The sequence below is a fragment of the Balaenoptera ricei genome, chromosome 11 (genome assembly GCF_028023285.1).
Source record: "Balaenoptera ricei isolate mBalRic1 chromosome 11, mBalRic1.hap2, whole genome shotgun sequence".
Lineage (NCBI taxonomy): Eukaryota > Metazoa > Chordata > Mammalia > Artiodactyla > Balaenopteridae > Balaenoptera > Balaenoptera ricei.
Window position 1 is genome coordinate 71,792,148 of NC_082649.1, and position 22,882 is coordinate 71,815,029.

Below are 22,882 nucleotides of genomic sequence, written 5' to 3' on the forward strand. Positions count from 1 at the left end.
TTCACTGACCAATACTGGTTTCATTTCTTAAGAAATTATCCAATTCTTGGCCATCAAATTGTAACATTCTAGAGAGATCCAGGAAAGCACATTTGGCGCAAGGGCTGTGCTGAGCCTTCTTTCTCAGGGACAGCCTCAGCGCTGGGTGGCCAGGGTCCTGGGCTTGTAGACAGGGACAGCCTCGTCCCAGAGAGCTGGCCGCCCCTTGATGATGTCGGCTGCCTTCTCTGCGATCATGATGGTGGGGGCGTTTAGGTTGCCGCTGACCACACTGGGCATGATGGAGGCGTCGACCACCCTGAGGTTTTCCACCCCGAGGACCCTGGTCTGTGGGTCCACCACTGCCATGGGGTCGGAAGGCTGGCCCATCTTGCAGGTGCACGATGGGTGGTAGGCGCTGTCTGCCTTTGCCCGCACAAAGGCGTCTATCTCCTTATCCGACTGGACGTGGCTTCCTGGCTGGAGCTCCTTCCCCCGGAACGGTGCCAGAGCTTTCTGTGCAAAAATTTCTCTGGTCAGCCTCACACACCGACGGAAGTCATTGATGTCAGTTTCTGTCAAGGAGAAGAAACAGGTTAGATGCCTCCTCTTACCATGCTGGCCTCGCTGGAAGATTCTCCACTGGGAGAGGCTCAAGAAGCTGCCCAAGGGGACAGTTGAGGGACATGGAGGTCCGAGCCACCAGGTTGCTTTGTCACCTACCCATCAGCAGTTGCAGTGCAACCAAGCAGAGTCCCACGAAGCCCAAACAGACAGCATTCTAGATGGACACAGCTTGCCCCAGAGGCCCTACGTTTAAATCGGGGATCTGAATTTTCTTATCTATAAAATAGAAGACTACACGTCCTGCCTCTGCCACAGTGTGAGTATTATTGGGCAAAACCTGCCCAGTGGGGACCGTGCGGTTTTGCTGTGCATAAAGAGGCAGGCCCAGGAGTGTAATTTGCTTTTAGAAGATACTCACAGGAACAGTAAGAAAAATGTTCTGTGAGCTATCTATACACAGCCAGATCTCCTTGCGTCTCTTGGTAGATTGTTCTGGAAGCTGCAAATCCTGCCTACTGTGTAAAATGGTGTGTCAGGGTTAGTTCAAGTGACCGAGGACACCACATAGCAACACGTGCAAGTTTACAGCCCGGGATAATGGGGTGGAGGGAGGACAGAATGTGACTTGAGTCTCAAAAATGGGGTCCAGGGGTGAGATTCAGGGACAAATATGAACCCCATAAAGGCATTCATTCATTCAATCAATCCATCAATGACCCAACAAGCCCAGGTCTGGGAGAGACAGCAGTGGCTGAATTACCTGTTGACAAGTAGTTGGGTTGGATCACAGGGTGGTCATGGGGGTTGGCACTTCTCAGTTTGAGCCAGCCCACGCTCGTGCCCCGCATGGTCCCCACATGCACCTGGAAGAGCCCAGAGAGGCGGTGACCCCTGTTAACCCCCCAGCTTAGTCATTTAGAGAGGCCCCGGGTTTCCTGTGCTCCGTGGGACTCAACACCCAGAGTCAATTAAGAGCAGATACATTTTAAAATCTACCTGCATCTTACCAATCCCACCCCCAACACACACAAAAGGCATCAAACCACCTCAATCACTCTCTCCTGCTCCCTGGCTTTATACCTGATGGCTCAGATGTTCAGGGGCTGGCAGAGCCGGCTTCATTGTCCATTTCTAGTACTCAGGACCCGGTGCCTCTGCCCCGAGCTGGGTGCGGGTGTGGCCTTGCTGTGCACCACGCAGTCTGCTTCACTCTACCTCTGGCTCCCCACCCCCCTTCCCTCCCCTCAGACGCTCTGAGCAGCTGGAGAGCAGGGCATCGCCTTCTGGGCCGCCCACCCTGGAGGCGCTGCTGCAGTGGGGAGACGACCTGCTCACCTGGTAAGCCTCCTGCTGTGGGGGGACCCGCCCATGGTCGATCACCTGGGAAGGGAGGAAGTGGAACTGGATGTCCGGGTGGGGGACCCCAGGCTGGCTCCGGATGAACCCACCTGTTTCCAGATGGGACGTGGCTCCATCCCCTGAGGATGAGAAGACGATGAGGCAGAAGAGCAAGTCTGGGCATGGCAGGTGGGCCAGCCTCCTCCTGGGCACTTCCTCCTCCTCTTCCTGGCCTGTATTCTAGTGCCTGGACCCAAGTCCTCGACTCTGTCCTCCTTCCCCCAGGTGGGCTCACCCAACACCATGGCTTTCGATATCAGCTCCATGCCAAGGGGCTTCAGCTTTGCCCCTTCCCCTGACTCCACCACTGCCAACTGGACTGTGGGACCTGATGTCCTATGGGCATCCCAAACCTACTGCAGCCCACCCTTCACACACAGGCCGTGATCAAGGTCAAGGCCCTCTTCCATCCAACCTCCCACTGTTGCAGGAAGGGGAACCCCTTCCAGGGCCCGAGAGTGGGCTCTTCTCTAACACTCGGAAATGAATTGTCCGAGGAGGCACACGTGCTGACAAAGCAAAAGACTTTATTGGGAAGGGGCGCCCTGGGCAGAGAGCAGGAGAGTAAGGGAACCCAGGAGAACTGCTCTGCCATGTGGCTCACAGTCTCAGGTTTTACAGTGATGGGGTTAGTTTCCAGGTTGTCTCTGGCCAAGCATCTTGCTTGGCCCATCGTCTGACTCAGGGTCCTTCCTGGTGGCACGCGCCATCTCTCAGCCAAGATGGATCCCAGCGCGAAGGATTCTGGGAGGCTGGTCGTCTCTGCCCTCTTTTGGCCCCTCCCAAATCCTCCCGGTTAGTTTTCACCAGCAGCACCATGTTCTTTTTCAGGACCTCCTGTTGTGAGACACCTCAGGCAAGAGGCTATCATCGTGCCTGGCCAAGGCGGGTGGTTTTGGTTAAGGGTTCCCTAACCACTCGAGAGCCCACTCTCGGGCCCTGGAAGGGGTCTCCCTTCCTGCAACAGCTGGCGACTCTGGTGGAATCTCTTCTTCACTACGACTGACATCCTGACTGCTCAGGCACCAGCTCACCTACCGACAGACCAGACCCAGAGGCCACCACTGGGACCCTCTTGTCCCTGATATCCTCCTGACACAGATGACTGGCCAGAGTGCCCCGCCCAGGTAAGGAACAAGAGACGTTGCTGACCTCTTTGCCCTTCCCTCTCCCCTTCCTCTTCTCAACGCTTCCTATCCTACCCTCCTTTCTTCTGGATGCAGGAGTCTGGTTGAAGGGCCTCAGTTATCTGAGCGCCAGAGCCTGATCACCTCCGGTGGGCAGAGAACTTGAATTATCTGGTCTCTGGTTCCTGGTAGGGCCGAGTTCCTGTCCTCCCTTCCTGGAAGCCCAGAGAAAAGTCCCGTAACGCCTGGGCGTCTGCAGGTGGCAGGAGATGTCCGTAAGGCCACCCCTTTTGTCCCCCCTCCTTCCCCTCTTCTTTCAACCTGCCCTCCTTTCCTCCCTTTGAAATCTCTGACGACCTGAGATATTTCCATTTACTCTGTTCGTCAGTACTCAGATCTGAAGTTCTCTGTCTCTGTAGGAGGTTTTCTGAGAGACTGCAATCTTGTATTTAAGGCAGTGTCTGATCAGGACAGCCATGCCTCTGTGTGTTTTGTACTCTGTTCTGTGTTGCGATTTGTGATGGCCATTCTGCCTCATGAAATGGGAAATTCTGGTTCTGTTCCACTGCAGAGCCCTCTTGGGAGAATTCTGTCTGACTGGAAAGATTTTAGCTATGACCCTATGACTAAGAAAAAGATGATATTTTATTATAACACTGTGTGGCCAGAATATTCTTTAGACTCCAGAGAAAACTGGTTTAGGTGAAACTCTTGAAAATTCCAAAACTGGTTGTTTTTGCATATACAGTTAGAAAAGGCAAGCTTGATAAAACGTCTTTTCAGAATTCTGACCCTGAGGGAACAACTTCTCCGGGAGAACTTGCTTTTCTCGCCCTGTGCCTTGAGACCAGGGCTCTCAGGATCACTTATCTTATCTAGATCATCTATAATTCCTGAGATTGAGGGGAAAAAAAAAATGTGGAAGGAAAGCTTTCTAAATTTTACTTATTCCAACCATTATTTATAAACTAGTGAGTTTTATAATACCTGATTTATAACTAAGTTTAGAAAATGAAGCTTTGAGCTCTCTGGTTGTGTTTGTCTATATATCTGTGTGCGTTATATATATGTTCTTACCTTTGGATGTTATTACCAAAACTAATTTTTTAATGAACTCTATTTAATTGGCTTAAGGGAAATTTAGCACTTATATAAATTTTCAAAAATACAGAAGGTAACTGGCCAGAATTAATTTCAGGTTCATGTAAACTGGGAAATATTCAGTATTAAATCAATATCTGGTATTAAACTTAGTTTAAGTTTGTTAATTTAAATAGACATGTCTTTGTCATCAACATTAAGTATAATACCTTTATTGAACCTAGGTTTAATAGAAGTCAAATAAGATCTTATTATATCTGTGTGAAATTTGTCAGCAAGGAAAATAACTTGGTATGATGAAATTTTTTAAGTGAATTAAATACAAGTGAGATCAGAGCTTTTGGGTGAACTTTTTAGGAATAATTATATTTTAGGAATGTCTACTTGAGAATAATCTCTCCAGATACTTGGAAATATACTTGAAATTTAGAGTTGTTCTAAATTAAGTGATGGAAGTTTATTGAATAGCTAGGTGATTCCCAAATAAAACAAGATACTGAGACATCAATTACTAAACAGAGAAACTAAAGGTATTTAGGACTATTAATGAATATGCCACCCTGGAATATTCACCATTGGTGCCACCCTGAGATGTTCTGTATAAGAAAGCAAATGTTTTTAGAAATTATAACTAGTGTTTATGTTTACCAATCTACAGAATGCTAATGTAAAAGTTCATAATTGCTGGGACTTCCCTGGTGGTGCAGTCGTTAGGATGCTGCGTTCCTAATGCAGGGGGCCCGGGTTCGATCCCTGATCAGGGAACTAGATCCCACATGCAAGCCACCACTAAGAGTTCACATGCCACAACTAAGGAGCCTGCCTGCTGCAACTAAGACCAAGTGCAACCAAAAAAAAAAAAAAAAAAAGTTCATAATTGCTTACCTCTTAGTTTTCACTAGAAATTAAGGTTTTTAAGAGTTGAGGGCTCTAATTTTTAAACATGTAATTAAAGCTAATAGAAATAATAAAGGAAGCATTTCAGTGTACAGCAGGAAAGTAGGATGTGTGTTTGCAGTGAAGAAGGTATGAGAATGGAATTGCATTTTATTAAAGGAAAAGAAAGTGAGTCTGTCTTAGAGCTGGTTGTTTCTCAATGGAGAAGAGAATGGGGGGCAGACTAATATGGATACACAAAGTGATGGAGTGTTTGTTTAGAGTACAGTTAATTAAGTGAATTTTGTTGTTAAAAGCAGGCTGGTTCAAGACTGGATCTGGTTTTCTCTCTTTAGTAAGAGGACAGTTTCCTTGGAATGCTGCTTTTGATAACAGATTGTGTGAGTTTCCGTGCCTTTAAGTGATCTGTATTTGCTTTTGAGATCTCTTGTAACTTTGGTTAAGGAATAAGCATTATCTCACAATGACCTATGATCTTATTTGACCAAGTGTTTTGAGACCTTTTGACAAACTTCCCAAATACCAAATTTTAATTAAAGTTCTTTTGACCTCCAGCTAACTTTGGGACACTTTAGAGGGTCTCTGAGGCATTTCAGAGAGAAATATTTAACTAGTATTATTTGGTATGTTAAATTACATGGAGAGCATTATCACACTAGTGATAAACCTACTTAGAATATACTGTATGGATAAATATTATTAATATACACATTCTAGAAATTATATAAAGTTTCTGAAATTTGGATATGTCCTGGTATTGTTATAATATTAGTTATCTTAAAATGTTGTATGTGACAGAAACTTGGTTAAGCTTCTTTGTCAAAAACATTGTAATCAGATCTTTAACCATGCCTTTTTAAGACTTTTTGTCATTCACAGACAGTTAAACTGATGCTTTGCAAAACCGCTTCATCTTCAAGAAGATTCACAGAAAGGGCTTTAGACAAGTACAGGTTTCTGATAACGTTTAAATCATACTACTAAACTAGGTAAGACTTTTTTTTTTGAGTAGCTATTTTATTTATGTATTTGTTTGTTTATTTATTTATTTGTTTATTTAATTTTTGACTGCACCGCGAGGCATGTGGGATCTTAGTTCCCCGACCAGGGATGGAACCCTTGGCGTCTTAACCACTGGACCACCGGGGAAGTCCCAGGTAAGATATTTTTTTAACAGTCTAATGGAAACTGTTAACAAAAAGGATTAGTTACATAGGATTGAGTAAACTGATGAATGTGGTTATAATTTTTATGGTTTCTGTCTGAAACATTACTAGCTTTTAATCTGTGTTTTCCAGATATAAAGAAACCCCCTCAAACTAATTATGACTTATAGCAATTTGGTAAATTGTACCTTTGTAAGCAGAATTGAAACACTTCTCTTTTCTTTGTACCTGATCCCTCCATAGATTGGAAACTCTTAGGTTCCCAGCAGCTTTATAAGATAAATTAGTAAAGCCACCTCCTAACAGGTGCAGGAATCTCAAGTTATTTTGCGGACCTCAAAAAGGGAGGGATTCACCTAAATCTATAAGGCAAAATCTGTGACAGGCCCTTGGCGTGGCTTTCCTGGCCTTGGGAGGCCTTTTATCAAACTTAATTTGCAGACAAATTAATCTTGATTTGGCTATATCTGATAAAAATGAGGGTAATTTTAGGGAGAAAGAGACGTTTCAGTGGATATCAAATTCTAATTCTGTTTATTGAGGTCTGTATTCACTAAGACTCACTTCTCAGATAGTTCCTTGCTGTTATGTTATATTGTTGCAAAGTTTAATTGAATTATTAAAAGGACACTCTAAATTTGTTGCTGAAGCTTAACTCAGTAATCTATCTTTGGATGAAGATCAGATGCTCCATGATCTGCAACCAGAAGGTTAACACCAGGCTATGGTCATTTAAATTTAAAGGCTCCCTTATGTTGGGGAAATTAAACCATACAAACCATACTAGGGATAACCAGCCTAGTAACACTAGGAAATTGGGCTGGATGCCTTATGGACAATGCCAATATATAATGTCCCTTCAAGATAAGAATTGGTACACAACAGACTAAGTCAGATGAACTGGGATATACTGGGCTGCCCCTAATGGAAGTTCTTGACTTAAATTTTTACGTATGACCTTACTAATACTGCTAGCTATATTATTTTTTATATTGCCTGTTTTACAAAATTGTTGTTTCTTTCATTACCAAATATGTGACTGAGCCTCTGGTAAAATGATGATATATAGTTACATATGAGATCAATGATTGTTACAGTGTAACTCTAGATATGGGAAGAAGCATATCAGCATCATCCCTCCTAGATTTAATCTAACTAGAAAGTATTTTACCAAAAACTACCTCCCTCATTCAAATAAAATTTTCTACGCTAGTATCAGACCAAAAAGGCCTAATCAAACTATATTTTCTCTCATTCCTCTTTACCCTCACCCTAAACATAGTTCTATTTAATTACCATGAGTAACCTCTATAGTAACTACAACACCAATAGGCAATGACCAACCAGTGACAGTCACTAATCAAGCACCATAACTGTACAATGCCACAATTCCTACAGCCTCTTCACTAAAAAGTCCAGAATCACCTGTATTATAATCCACTCAGTCCTCTAGCCTGTTAAACTTGAAATACAATCTCCACCTCCTCATCTTTTAAAACATAAAATACCATTGAAAATTATATTATCAACCCTGAAAGAAATATACCTCAAACAGTCTTCTTAGAAACTCAAACCTCAGGATACTGCTCAGTAGCTATAGCTGTTGTATAACCAAACACTACCAACATCCCCCCTACATAAACCCAAAAATGAGCCTCCAAAATTCAACACAGTCCCACAACCAACACCCACAATCAACCCAAGTCCACCATAAATAGGCAAAGGTTTTGAAGAAAACCCCACCAAACTAATTACAAAAATAGTACTTAAAATAAATACAGTGTATGTTATCATTATTCTTACATGGCCAATGACGTGAAAAATCATCGTTGTTATTCAACTATAAGAACACTAATGACCAACATCACACCCATTAATAAAAATTATTAACAGTGCATTTATTGATCTTCCAGCCCCATCAAACATTTCATCATGATGAGATCTCGGTTCCATTTGTTTAGTATTACAAATCTTAACAGGCTTATTCCTAGCAATACATTACACATCAGACATAATAACCGCTTTCTCATTGGTAAAACATATCTGCCGAGATGTAAACTATGGGTGAGTTATCCGATACCTACATGCAAATGGAGCGTCCATATTTTTTATTTGCCTATTTATTCACATAGGATGAGGCTTGTATTATGGATCCTATGCTTTTTTAGAAACATGAAACATTGGAATCATCTTATTATTTACAGTCATAGCCACAGTATTTACAGGCTATGTCTTACCTTGAGAACAAATATTCTGAGGGGCAACAGTTATTACTAATCTCCTCTCAGCAATTCCATATATCGGCACAAGCCTTGTCAAATGAATCTGAGGTGGCTTTTCAGTAGATAAAGCAACTCTTACACGCGTCTTTGCTTTCCATTTTATTCTCCCATTCATTATTGCAGCACTAACAGCTGTCCCCTTACTATTACTTCACAAAACAGGATCTAATAACCCCACAGGAATCTCATCTGATGTAACAAAATTCCATTTCACCCCTACTATACAATCAAAGACATCTAGGTGCCTTATTACTAGTTATAGCACTAATAATGTTAGTGGTATTTTCGCCCAATTTATTAAGAGACCCTGATAACTATACCCCAGCAAACCCTCTCAAAACACCACCCATATCAAGCCAGACTGGTACTTCCTATTTGCATATGCAATCCTGCGATCAATCCCCAATAAACTAGGAGGAGTATTGGCCCTAATCTTTTCAGTCTTAATTCTAGCACTCATCCCAATACTCCATACATCTAGACAACGAAGCATAACATTTTGACCTCTAAACCATAATATTTCGATCTCTCAGCCAATGCCTATTTTGAGTACTAGTAGCAGACCTATTAACACTAACATGAATTGGAGGACAACCCGTGGAATACCCCTTCTTTACTATCAGACAACTAGCATCTATTTTATATTTCTTTTTAATTCGGGTACTAATGTCAGTAACTAGCATCACTGAAAATAATCTCCTGAAATGAAGAGTGTTTGTAGTATATCTATTACCCTGGTCTTGTAAACCAGAAAAGGAGAATAACATTCTCTCCCTAAGACTCAAGGAAGAAGCTCCAGATCCACCATCAGCACCCAAAACTGAAATCCTACTTAAACCATTCCCTGAAACTTTGTTATGGGACATTTACAAGATTATTAAGTACCATGTCAGTATTAAAATAACCTCTTTTTTTTTTTTAAAAATAACCTCTTTTTACCATAAACTACTATGTACTTCGTGCATATATGCACTACCACATTAATATGTACCTAATACCATATCGTACATAATGCATTATATGTATAATGTGCATTATTTACCCCATGCTTATAAGCATGTACATTATCTTACTGACAGTACACAGTACATTATATGTACAATCGTACATTAATTATTTACCCCATGCTTATAAGCATGTACATTATCTTACTGACAGTACACAGCACATTAAGTCAAATCAATTCTAGTCAACGTGTGTACCATATCCAATACATCACAAGTGTAACCAGCAGGCTGCGTGAAACCACCAACCCGCTTGGGGTGTCCCTCTTCTCGCTCCAGGCCCATAACTTGTGGCGGTTTCTACTAATGAACTCTATCAGACAAGTGGTTCTCACTTCAGGGCCATCTCACCTGAAAGAGCCCACTCTTTCCTCTTAAATAAGACATCTCGTCGGACCAACGACTAATCAGCCCATGCTTACACATAACTGTGATTTCACGCATTTGCTAATTTTTAATTTTTAAAGGGATGCTGTGACTCAGCTATGGCCATCTGAGGCCTTAACACAGTCAAATAAGTTGTAGCTGGACTTTAATTGAATATTATTTACCAACATCATCAACCATAAGGTGTTATTCAATCAATGGTTACAGGCCATAAGGAAATTACGGACACACATACACACACGTACACGTACGTACACACACACATGCAGTAAACAGATGAATAACCTGTTTAACAAACCCTCTTTACCCCCCACTACATCCCATGCTCTACATGCCTATAATGCCTTGCCAAACCCCCAAAACAAGGCAAAAACATATAAATACATGGAACTTAGCCATCTACTCAATAAACATGAGCTGAATGCTCAGAATTAGATAGACCTAGAAAATAAACCCCAATCATACCAATCAACTACTTAGATATTTACCATTTATATAGACCACTTTTATCGAAATTTTAACACTAAATCCAACATAAACCACATAAAACAACCATATACATGTTACTTCACTATGTAAAAACAGCTTGTTAGTGTAGCTTAAAATCTAAAGCAAGGCACTGAAAATGCCCAGATGAGTTTACCAAGTCCATAAACACATAGGCTTGGTCCCAGCCTTTCTTTTAATTTTTAATAAAATTCACATGTAAGCATCTGTGCCCCAGTGAGAATGCCCTCTAAATCATTAAGATTAAAAGGAGCAGGCGTCAAGCACACTAATATGAGTAGCTCATAATGCCTTGCTTAACCACACCCCATGGGAAACAGCAGTGATAAAGATTAAGCCATAAACGAAAGTTCGACTAAGTTATATTAACTAGGGTTGGTAAATTTTCTGCCAGCCACCGTGGTCATATAATTAACCCAAATTAATAGAAAATCGGTGTAAAGTGTGTTAAAGAGTGATGTAAAATGAAGTTAATTTTTAACTAAGCCATAAAAAGCCATAACTAAAATAAACTACGAAGGTGACTTTAGTATTTCCTGACTACAGGACAGCTAAGACCCAAACTGGGATTAGATACCCCACTATGCTTAGCCCTAAACCCAAATAACTGCAAGAACAAAATTATTTGCCAGAGTTCTACTAGCAACAGCTGAAAACTCAGAGGACTGGACGGTGCCTCCCACCCTTCCAGAGCAGCCTGTTTCACAATCGATCAACCCCGCCAGCCCGCCAGCCCTGGCTAATTCAGTCTGTATGCCGCCATCTTCAGCAAACTCTAAAAAAGAATAAAAGCAAGCATAATTATCATACATGAAGACGTTAGGTCAAGGTGTAACCTACAGGATGGGAAGAAATGGGCTACATTTTCTATTTCAAGAATATATTTCTCACACACGAATTATGAAAACTAAAAACCAAAGGAGGATTTAGTAGTAAATTAAGAACAGAGTGCTTAATTGAATAAGGCCATGAAGCACGCACACACTGCCCATCACCCTTGTCAAGTATTATAATAATTTCCTATAATCTATCAGCAAATACTAATCATACGAGAGGAGACAAGTCGTAACAAGCATACTGGAAAGTGAGCTTGGATAATCAAAGCATAGCTTAAATAAAGCACCTAGTTTACACCTAGATTTCATAATTTATGAATACTCTGAATTAAATCTAGCCCAACACCTCTCCCCATATCTACTAATATAAGCAGACTAAATAAAACATTCACTCAACATTTAAAGTATAGGGGATAGAAATTTAAAATATCCTCTGGCGCTATAGAGAAGGTACTGTAAGGGAATGATGAAAAAAGCATTAAAAGTAACAAAATGCAAAGTTTACCCCTTGTACCTTTCGCATAATGATTTAACTAGGGAACATCTAACAAAGAACTTAAGTTAAATATGGCGAAACCAGAGGAGCTACTTATGAACAGTTTATTAGAAGAAACTCATCTATGTAGCAAAATAGTGAGAAGATTTATAAGTAGAGGTGACAAACCTAACGAGCCTGGTGATAGCTGGTTGTCCAGGAAAAGAATTTCAGTTCAACTTTAAAAATTACCAAAATAATTATAAATTTTAATGTATTTTACAATGTTATCTAAATTGGTACAGCTTTTTAGAAATGGATACAATCTTATCTAGAGAGTAAAGACAAACAACACCATAGTTGGCTTAAAAGCAGCCACCAATTAAAGTGTTCAAGCTCAACAATAACTTTAATACCAATAACAAGCAAATCAACTCCTAGATTTGTACTGGACTAATCTATTGACCGACAGAGGTAATAATGTTATTATGAGCAACAAGAAGTATTTCTCCTTGCATAAGTTTACATCAGTAACTAATAATATACTGATAATTAACAGTAAATAAATACAACTCAACATTAAATTATTTATTAAACACTGTTAATCCAACACAGGCAGGCACTCAAGGAAAGATTAAAAAAAGTAAAAAGAACTTGGCAAACACAAACCCTGTCTGTTTACCAAAAACATCACCTCTAGCATAACTAGTATTAGAGGCACTGCCTGGCCAGTGACAACTGTTAGATGGCCGCAGTGTCCTGACCATGCAAAGGTAGCATAATCATTTGTTCTCTAAGGACTTGTATGAATGGCCACACGAGGGTTTTACTGTCTCTTACTTTCAATCAGTGAAATTGACCTTACTGTGAAGAGGTGGGAATAACAAAATAAGACGAGAAGGCCCTATGGAGCTTTAATTAATTAAGCAAAAAAAACCTAACTAAACCACCAAGGGATAACAAAATTTTATATGGGTTGACAATTTTGGTTAGGGTGACCTTGGAACACAAAAAAGGCTCTGAGTGATTAAAGTCTAGACTTACCAGTCAAAACATATCATCACTAATTGATCCAAAAAATTGATCAACAAGTTACCCTAGGGATAACAGCTCAATCCTATTCTAGAGTTCATATCAACAACAGGGTTTATGACCTCAGTGTTGGATCAGGACACCCCAATGCTGTAACCGCTATTAAAGGTTTGTTTGTTCAATGATTAAAGTCCTACATGATCTGAGTTCAGACCGGTTTCTATCTATTATATAGTTCTCCCAGTATGAAAGGACAAGAGAAATAAGGCCCACTTTAAAAAGTGCCTTAAAACCAATTAATGATATAATCTTAATTTAATTAATACATATAATATATTACTCAAGACCAGGGTTTGTTAAGGTGGCAGAGCCCGGTAATTGCGTAAAACTTAAACCTTTATAACCAGAGGTTGAAATCCTCTCCCTTAACAAAATGTTTATAATTAATATCTTAATATGTGTTATCCCCATTCTTCTAGCCATAGCATTCCTAACATTAATTGAACGAAAAATTTTAGGTTATATGCAACTTCAAAAAGGGCCAAATATCGTAGGACCATGTGGCCTATTACAGCCCATTGCTGATGCAGTCTAATTATTCACTAAAGAACCACTACGACCAGCTACATCCTCCATTTCCATATTTATCATTGCACCAACCCTAGCCCTAAACATATGAATTCCCCTACCCATACGTTACCCCCTTATTAATATAAATCTAGGAGTATTATTTATGCTAGCTGTATCAAGCCTAGCTGTATACTCCATTTTATGATCCGGATGGGCTTCCAACTCAAAATACGCATTAATTGAAGCCCTACAAGCAGTAGCACAAACAATTTCATATGAAGTAACACTAGCAATTATTCTTTTATCAGTCCTCTTAAGAAACAGGTCTTTTACCCTCTCAACCTCCATCACAACACAAGAGCATTTATGAAAAATTTTCCCATCATGACCCTTAGCTATAATATAATTTATTTCCACTCGAGCAGAAACTAACCGAGCTCCCTTTGACCTAACAGAAGGAGAATCTGAACCTGTATCAGGCTTCAACACAGAATATGCAGCAGACCCATTTGTCATATTTTTCTTAGCAGAATACGCCAACATTATCATAATAAACATTTCCTCAACGATCCTATTTCTAAGAGCGTTCCATAACCCCTACATACCAGAACTATACAAAACCAACCTTATCATCAAAACACTATTACTAACAATTTCTTTCCTATGAATTCAAGCATCCTACTCTCGACTCTGATACGATCAACTAATACATCTACTTTGAAAAAACTTCTGACTACTAACGCTAGCCATCTGCATATGACATGTCTCACTACCTATTACAACGTCGAGCACTCCTCCACAAACATAAGAAATATGTCTGATAAAAGAGTTACTCTGATAGAGTATATTATAGAGGTTTAAACGCTCTTATTTCTAGAATCATAGGAACTGAACCTATGCTTAAGAATTCAAAATTCTTCGTGCTACCACATTACACCATAATATATAGTAAGGTCAGTTAAATAAGTTATTGGGCCCATGCCCCGAAAATATTGGTTTATATCCTTCTCGTACTATTAAACTCCATCATCTTTATCATCATCCTAACAACCATTATCTCAGAGACCATAATTGTAATAACTAGCTCCCACTGACTACTTATTTGAATCAGTTTTGAAATAAGTATACTAGCCATTATTCCCATTACAATAAAAATGTTTAACGCATGAGCTATAGAAGCATCCACTAAATATTTTCTAACACAAGCTACCGCATCCATATTACTTATAATAACCATTATCATTAACCTATTATACTCCAGCCAATGAACTATTAACAAAAATCTTTAATCCAACAGCATCTATAGTAATAGCAATAGCCCTAACCATAAAACTAGGACTATCTCCATTCCACTTCTGAGTACCTGAAGTTACACAAGGCATCTCATTAACAGCATGCTTAATCTTATTAACATGACAAAAACTTGCACCCTTGTCAGTATTATACCAAATCTCACCATCCATCAGCCTAAACCTAATATTATCCATATTCATACCATCTATTATAATTGGAGGATGAGGTGAACTAAACCAAACCCAACAATGAAAAATTATAGCTTATTCATCAATTGCTCACATAGGGTGAATAACAGCCATTATACTGTAAAACCCAACTATAACAATCCTAAACCTACTAATATATATCATAATAACACTTACCATATTCATACTATTCATTTACAGCTCAGTCACCACCACACTATCACACACAAAATAAAATACCCATTATTACAACCCTCATTCTCATCACCCTATTATCAATAGGAGGTCTTCCTCCACTATCAGGATTTATGCCAAAATGAATACTTATTCAAGAAAAAACAAAAAAATAACAATATTATTTTACCCACACTAATAGCCATCACAGCGTTACTCAATCTGTACTTCTACATACGACTCATGTATTCTACAGCACTAACTATATTTCCCTCTATAAATAATATAAAAGTAAAATGACAATTTGATTTGACAAAACAACTTTCCTACCAACAGTAATTGTAATATCCACAATACTCTTATCCCTTACACCAGTCCTTTCAGTATTGGACTAGGAGTTTAGGTTACACAGACCAAGAGCCTTCAAAGCACTAAGCAAGTATAAGTTACTTAATTCCTGCTCAATAAGGATTTCAAGACTATATCCTACATCAATTGAATGCAAATCAAACACTTTAATTTAAGCTAAATCCTCACTAGATTGGTGGGATTACATTTCCCACGAAACTTTTAGTTAACACCTAAATACCCTAGTCAACTGGCTTCAATCTACTTCTCCTGCTGCCAGGAAGAAAAAAAAAAAAAAGCGGAAGAAGCCCCAGCAGAATTGAAGCTGCTTCTCTGAATTTGCAATTCAATATGTAAAATTCACCACAGCACTTGGCAAAAAGAGGACTCAACCCCTGTCTTTAGATTTACAGTCTAATGCTTACTCAGCCATTTTACCTACATTCATAAACTGCTGACTATTCTTAACTAACCATAAAGATATCAGTACCTTATATTTACTGTTCGGTGCTTGGGCTGGAATAGTAGACACTGCCTTAAGCCTGTTAATTCATGCTGAATTAGGCTAACCCGGAACACTGCTAGGAGATGATCAGATTTACAATGTACTTGTAACAGCCCACGCATTTGTAATAATTTTTTTTATAGTTATGCCTATCACAATTGGAGGCTTCGGAAACTGACTAGTCAGTCCCACGAATGCTGGGGCACCCGATATAGCCTTTCCCCATATAAATCATACAAGCTTCTGATTACTTCCACCCTCCTTCCTACTACTACTTGCATCATCAATAGTTGAAGCCGGTGCTGGTAGAGGCTGAACTGTATATCCACCCTTAGCTGGAAACCTAGCCCATGCTGGAGCTTCAGTAGACCTTACTATCTTTTCCCTACATCTAGCAGGTGTCTCCTCAATTTTAGGTGCTATTAATTTTATTACTACGATTATTAATATAAAGCCACCCACTATACCCCAACATCAAACACCATTATTTGTAATGATCAGTTTTAATTACAGCTGTATTGCTGCTATTATCATTACCTGTATTAGCAGCCAGAATTACTATGCTATTAACAGACTGAAACCCAAACACAACCATTTTTGACCCCGTGGGAGGGGGTGATCCAATCTTATATCAACACCTATTCTGATTCTTCGGACAACCTGAAGTCTATATTCTGATTTTACCTGGATTTGGAATAATCTCACATATTGTAAATTATTATTCAGGAAAAAAAAAAGAGACTTTTGGATATATAGGTAAGTATGAGCCATAATATCAATCGAATTTTTAGGATTCATTGTATGAGCTCACCATATGTTTACAGTAGGTACAGATGTTGACACACGAGCATATTTTACATCAGCCATTATAATTATTGCTATTTCCACAGGAGTAAAAGTATTTAGTTGACTAGCAACCCTTCATGGAGGTAATATCAAATGATCTCCCACCATAATATGAGCCCTAGGCTTCATTTTCCTTTTTGCAGTAGGTGAATTAACAGGAATTGTCCTAGCTAACTCATCACTAGACATTGCCCTTCACGATACATATTATGTAGTCGCACACTTCCACTACATGTTATCAACAGGAGCAGTATTCACTATTATGGGAGGCTTCGTACATTGATTCCCACTATTCTGTCAGGTTATACACTCAACTCAACATGAGCAAAAATTCACTTTGTAAAGTATATTTGTAGCTGTAAATATAACCTTCTTCCCACAACATTTCCTGGGTCTATCTGGAATCCCATGACAATATTCCGACTACCCAGATGCCTACACAACATGAAATACTGTCTCATCCATAGGCTCATTTATTTCACTAATGGCAGTAATATTAATAATTTTCATAATTTGAAAGGCATTAGCATCAAAACGGGAAGTCTCAACAGTAAAGCTAACATATCTCCCAGGAGAATTCGGGAGGGGCAAGAGAGGGAGAAGACCAATCTCCCAGAGTCCTTCTCGCTGGAATCCATCTTGGCTGAGAGACGCATGCACCACCAGCAAGGACCCTGAGTCAGACTATGGACCAAGTGAGATGACTGGCCAGAGGCAACCCAGAAACTAACCCATTACCATAAAACCTGAGACTGCGAGGCACGTGGCAGAGCAGTTCTCCTGGGTTCCCCAAGGCTCTCCGCCTTGGGGTTCCTTCCCAATAAAGTCTTTTGCTTTGTCAGTACGTGTGTCTCATCGGACAGTTCCTTTCCGAGTGTTAGACAAGAGCTTACTCTCGGGACCTGGAAGGGCCTGCAACACCTGCACCGCCTCCTCCTCAAGGTGCTGCAGTCTCCCTGGCCCAACAAATTCATTCTTCAAGCACACCAAATGCCTAGCCCCGGGGCCTCTGCACATATTCTTCCTGCCTAACAGACCCCCCTGCCACCATTCTCTAGTTTAACATCCACATTATTCCTTCACTGTACTTAAAACTTAGCATGTTTACTTAGTTTCCTTCCATTGTCTCCACTAGAGCGTAAACTCCCTAAGAAAACCTGCCTAATTAGCACTTCTCACCATGTAGAACAGCACAAGGTAGGTATGCAAGAAATGCATGCTGAGTGAATAAGATTTCGAAGCACTACTTCCTGGCCAAACACAGTGCTCTGAGACCCAGCTAGAAACCGCATAGAAAATGCTGAGAAATAGAAGCTGTAGTCCAGCGTCAAGTGCCCTTTCTCTGCATTTTCTCCTGGCCCCTTGGGCCCCAGGCAGTGTCCAGGATGAGGCCATCCCTATCCATCCATCAGGAAGGGCAGCACCCAGCCCCTGCAGAGTCTCACCCCGGGCAAGCCCTGTGTATCACGTCTGGTCCTCACACCAACCTGCCACACAGGAACTGCATATCCCCATTTTGCAGATGGGAAAACTGAGGCTCAGAGAGCTGAAATAAATGGCATAGCTCAGCTTTGAACTGGCAATCTGGAGCCACAGCCCGGGCTAAGCACCTTAGGAGGGAGGCTGTGCTGCCCACAGAACATCTCCCCCAAAGTCATGGATGAGCACACCCACCTGTGAACTTCCAGAGCCACTCCAGGCCAATCCGGACCTTCCTCAAGGGCTTCTGTGCTGAGTGGAGGGTGATGGGGGAGGTGCATGCCTGCTGGATGTATATCTCCAGGTGGTCTTGGAGGTTCTGGCCAACTCCTGAAACCAGAGGGGCTGGTTAGGAGAATGTCTCCCAAAGGGGCTTAGCTGGCCTCTCAACATGCCCTGGTTTTGAAAACTTTTCCTCCACCCACTTATCTGCCAGGCCAGCTCCTGCTCATTCCCAGGGACACCATTCCCTCACTCCCAGCCATGTCTGGCCCTCTCAGATGCTGCTTGACACTCGCTCCCAGGGCAGCACCTGTAACCATCCAGGTGCCTTCCTGCTAAGCAGCACCCTCCACCGGGGCAGTGCCCACGCCTCCAGCTGGCACCACTCAGTGAGCTGCCCCGGAATGGCTGACCCTGCACCCTCACCCCTGGCCTGGGGAAGGAGGGAAGCAGGCCCGTCACGCTGCGCAGACCCAGCATGAGCCCATCCAAGCTCAAGGGGACACTGGGCAGGTCACTGTCATGGACCAGCACTTTCAAAGACCTCTTATGATAAAGCCTCAAGCTCTGGGAGCTTGAGTTATAAGAGAGGGCAAGAGGGACAGGGCCAGGCTCCAAAGGGCATCAGAAACAGTCTATGAAATAAATATTAGGCCTGGGAGAACCATCTGAACATGAACAGCATGTCAGGGCAGCCGGTGTGTCCTGAGGACGGAAAACACAAAGGCCCGGACCCCTCTTGCCACAGGGCTGCCCTGTTGACCTGCCTGAGCCTGGCCCCGTGGGCTTTACGGGCAGATGCTCCCTGCTAGAGGTGCCTCGCTGCTGAGAGGGATGGCATGTCTGGGGAAAGGAGGAAAACAACACAAAAGCTTGGGGTTTCGCTGGGAGTAGGGGTCCAGCGAGGCATGGGGACCTTCAGGCTCGCGGGAACAATGTGACAGTTCTGAGGAGCCCTGACTCCTGTCCCCTCTCCACTCCATGCTAATAAAATATAATAAACTGTTTTATTTAACAGGGACACCTTTGGGGCGCAGTGGGGAAGGGAGCTCACCAGGAAGGTGGCACACCACCGGGATGCCCAGTTGCTTGAGGTCGTCTGCATTGCCCACGCCTGACAACATGAGCAGCTGTGGAGAGTTGATGGCACCTCCACTCAGAATCACCTCCTTGCTGGCGTAAGCCTGGAAGAGGCGAGGGGCCATGCAGGTCACACTTTCCCAGAAAAGCCAGTCAGAACCCCAAGAACATGGCCTTGGCATGACGTACCCACATGGTGGGTGGGGATCCTGCTCACAGCCTCCAGAGCAGGGAAGAGGACGCTCAGGGCGCCGCTAGGTGCAAGTAGCCCGCACGTGCAGCTGTGGGCGTGTGTGATCATAAATCAAGCGTGGTTCATACTCTGATATATTCTGCAACAGCCTGACAGTAACGATGGTCTTAAAAACAGGACTGTAGAGCTTAAATGAGACAAATGAAAGCAGGCACTCAAACGAGCAGTTTAAATAAAGCACATGGTGAGCGAGATCTTCACGTGGGATGCAGAACAATCCCCACATGCTCCTAAGTGGAAAACAGCACAGTGCAGAAATGGGGGGTGTGATCACAGGTATGGTTCTTAAAGCCTCTAATATAAACCTATCAATTTCTGGACAAGTGTGGAAGGCAATAGCAGAAAGAAGTTCATGGGGGCACTCCTGCCTGGGCACCATGGGCCCTTTGCAGGTGGCTAGACTGGGGCTTCCTCACGTCTGCCAGGCCACCACCTCCTGGGAACAGTCTTTCACGCTGTTGCCACCAGCCGCTCACTCCTTATCATCATATTGATGGAGACAAGGACATGACTCCTGCCCACCCACACTGACTGAGCCTGACCACGGGGTCACTGCCCACTCCCTCCCTGCCATGTGAGCTGCCCATGTGGTGGTAATTCACTCACCCTGTGGCTCTGGCCGTTCTTGATGTACTCCACACCCACTGCACAGGTACCTTCAAACAGCACCCTGCTCACAAATGTCTGGGTCTCAGCCGTGAGGGTGGGGCGGCGCAGTGCCGGATGCAGGTACGCACAGGCTGTGCTCCAGCGCTTGCCTGCAGGACAGAGCAAGGAGATCAGCCACAGCCCCAGCCTGTTCCCTAGGCACCTATTGTGCAGGGGGAGGTAGGGAAGGACTGGAGAAAGAGGGAATTTGCCCTTCCCCTGACTGTGCAAGCTCTGCCTCCAAAGGAAGGCTGAGACCAAAATACCCTGTCCAACTGACATCCACATCTACCTGGGGCCCCTGGATGCAGGTGGGAAAACATCCCTCACCCTTGACAGCACGACAGAGACCAGGGGTGGCTGATAATGAGAGCCCTGGGTCCAGCCGGGCCTTGCCTCTGCCCTGCTGCGAGGCTCGTCACTGCTCTGTGCCTCAGTACGCCCATCTGTAAGGCTCTAAAACTTGGGGCTGTGTGGCCGGAGAGCTGCCTCTTCATTCCACACCAACAGGGCCCAGAGGATGCCCAAGGGGTCACCATCTCCGAGTCACTTCTCATTGGCTTTGAATGGTATTCTGTGGCCTGTCGCCAGTGTAATCTGTCACATCCCCTCCACCTCAAACCAGCCCGTCTGTCCACACTTCTGACCATGACAGTTGGGGGCAGGAGGGTCGGGACTGTGATAGAGCAGCGTTTCGTTTTTAGAGGAGGAACCTGGGAGACGGGGAATCGGAGTCCTCGCGCTACCTTCGTGGATGGTCATGTCCATCCAGCCGAAGCCCTCTTGCTGGAAGCCGTTCATGTCCTCGGTGAGGGGGTAGCCGGCCTCCTGCGCTGCCTCCAGGAATGCGCGGTGCAGCGAGTGGCCGCTCTTGCCCCGGGACACCCGCAGGGGACCGTCGCCGCCGCGGTACCTCCCGGCGCCCAGCTCGTGCGCCTGCGCCTTGCGGAAGTAGGGCAGGCAGTGCGCGTAGTCCCAGCCCGCCGCGCCCTCCCGCTGCCAGCGCTCGTAGTCCTCGGCGTGCCCGCGGACGTAGACCATGGCGTTGAGCGACGACGAGCCGCCCCAGACCCGGCCGCGCGGCCAGTACAGCACGCGGCCGTCCAGGCCCGGCTGCGGCTCCGTGTAGTAGCACCAGTTGTACCTGTCATCGCACAGGTTGGCCACGAGGGCCGCGGGCATGTGGATCTTCCACAGGAGCCGCTTGCTCCCCGCGTACACATCCTTGGGCCCGGCCTCCAGCAGCAGCACTCGCTTGTCGGGGTCCTCCGTGAGCCGGCTGGCCAGCACGCAGCCAGCGGAGCCCGCACCCACCACCACGTGGCTGTACTCACCCCCAATCCGGGGGCGCTCGCTGGCCAGAGCACGGATGCCCTGGGGCCAGTGCTGCCCCAGGGCTCCCCATGGGCCCAGGCTCCCTCGCCTCCAGCCTCGAAGGATGCACCACATGCTTCCAGCCCAAGTCCTCTTACTTCCACGGAGGGGAATGTGATGATTCACTTTCCCTAAAACAGAAAAAGACGCTTTGAAAAGTTTAACTCAGCATGCACTGCAGAATCAACCCAAAGCTAGGGCAGCAAAGGGCCCCTGCAGGCCCGCCAGGTGCCTGCCGGGCGCTGGGTGGGGCAGGCCTGGCTGGCACGTCACTGCCCTGGGGAACCAGGAGGAGCGAGCGGAAGCACAAGCAGGGATATCAGTCCTGTGGGATCTGCGCACGGACCGACAAGCACAGGGCTGGGAGCACAGGAGAGAGTCTCCTCCCCAAGCTTGGAGTGGCGAGGTCCCCAGAAAGGCTTCCCTGTGACATCTGTGCATGAACCTGGAGGCCGGGCAGGAGTCTACCTGCTGGAAAGCAGGGGCTTTCCAGGTTTACCCTCACTCCTCATCCATTCAAGACAGTAAGGCAGTTGCTGAGTCCCTACCACGTGCCAGGCACCATTTCCTCTCTAGCAATACTCAGAAAACAAGACATCTGCTCTCAAAACTGATGGTCTGGGACTAGGGAGACAGACAAGACTTACATAAATAACCAAAGGAAGGTCAGGGTGAGAGGCTGGAGACTAAAGAGCTCAAAGCCTTTGACCTAAGGGCCCCAGAGTGCACGAGAGGGCTTTTCAGCAGGGGATGGGGTCAGAGCTACAATCTTTCAAGATCACTCTGTTGAGTGCTGGAGTTTTAACAAACACCAATAACTTCTGGAGGATCCCTTCCCAGCAATGTTCATATTAATCCCAACATGCTCAGTGCACAGAGGTGGAAAAGAGCCGAGATATCCCATCAAGACCTCCACTGACACAGGAACCTCTGAGAAAGCCCCACCCATGAGGCTCAGGCACACAAGGCCCAACCAAGACTGAGGCTGCAACAGGAGAACAGGAAAACCCTGATAAATCCCTCCACCCCTTCCACGAGCCTATATCAAGTAACAGCAGCAGCCTATCACTGGAGGCAGACTAAGAGGTGAGAGTGGAGAGAAAGGTTCCACACCCCCCCATTCCTGCAGGCACAGGAGAAAGAG

At 44.0% G+C, this 22,882-nt stretch overlaps 1 protein-coding gene across 1 annotated transcript in view; it reads right to left on the minus strand.

Annotated features, from left to right (window-relative positions):
• The window catches only part of CHDH (choline dehydrogenase), a 60,851-nt gene continuing 37,969 nt past the window's right edge, over positions 1-22,882 (minus strand). The window contains exons 2-8 of the mRNA XM_059939930.1: positions 21,111-21,869; positions 20,323-20,474; positions 19,438-19,567; positions 18,357-18,491; positions 1,882-2,024; positions 1,307-1,409; positions 1-554 (exon numbers count right to left, since the gene is read on the minus strand). Coding sequence (XP_059795913.1) covers positions 136-554; positions 1,307-1,409; positions 1,882-2,024; positions 18,357-18,491; positions 19,438-19,567; positions 20,323-20,474; positions 21,111-21,813 — 1,785 coding nt within the window. The 5' untranslated portion in view covers positions 21,814-21,869 and the 3' untranslated portion in view covers positions 1-135. The remainder of the gene's footprint in view (positions 555-1,306; positions 1,410-1,881; positions 2,025-18,356; positions 18,492-19,437; positions 19,568-20,322; positions 20,475-21,110; positions 21,870-22,882) is intronic.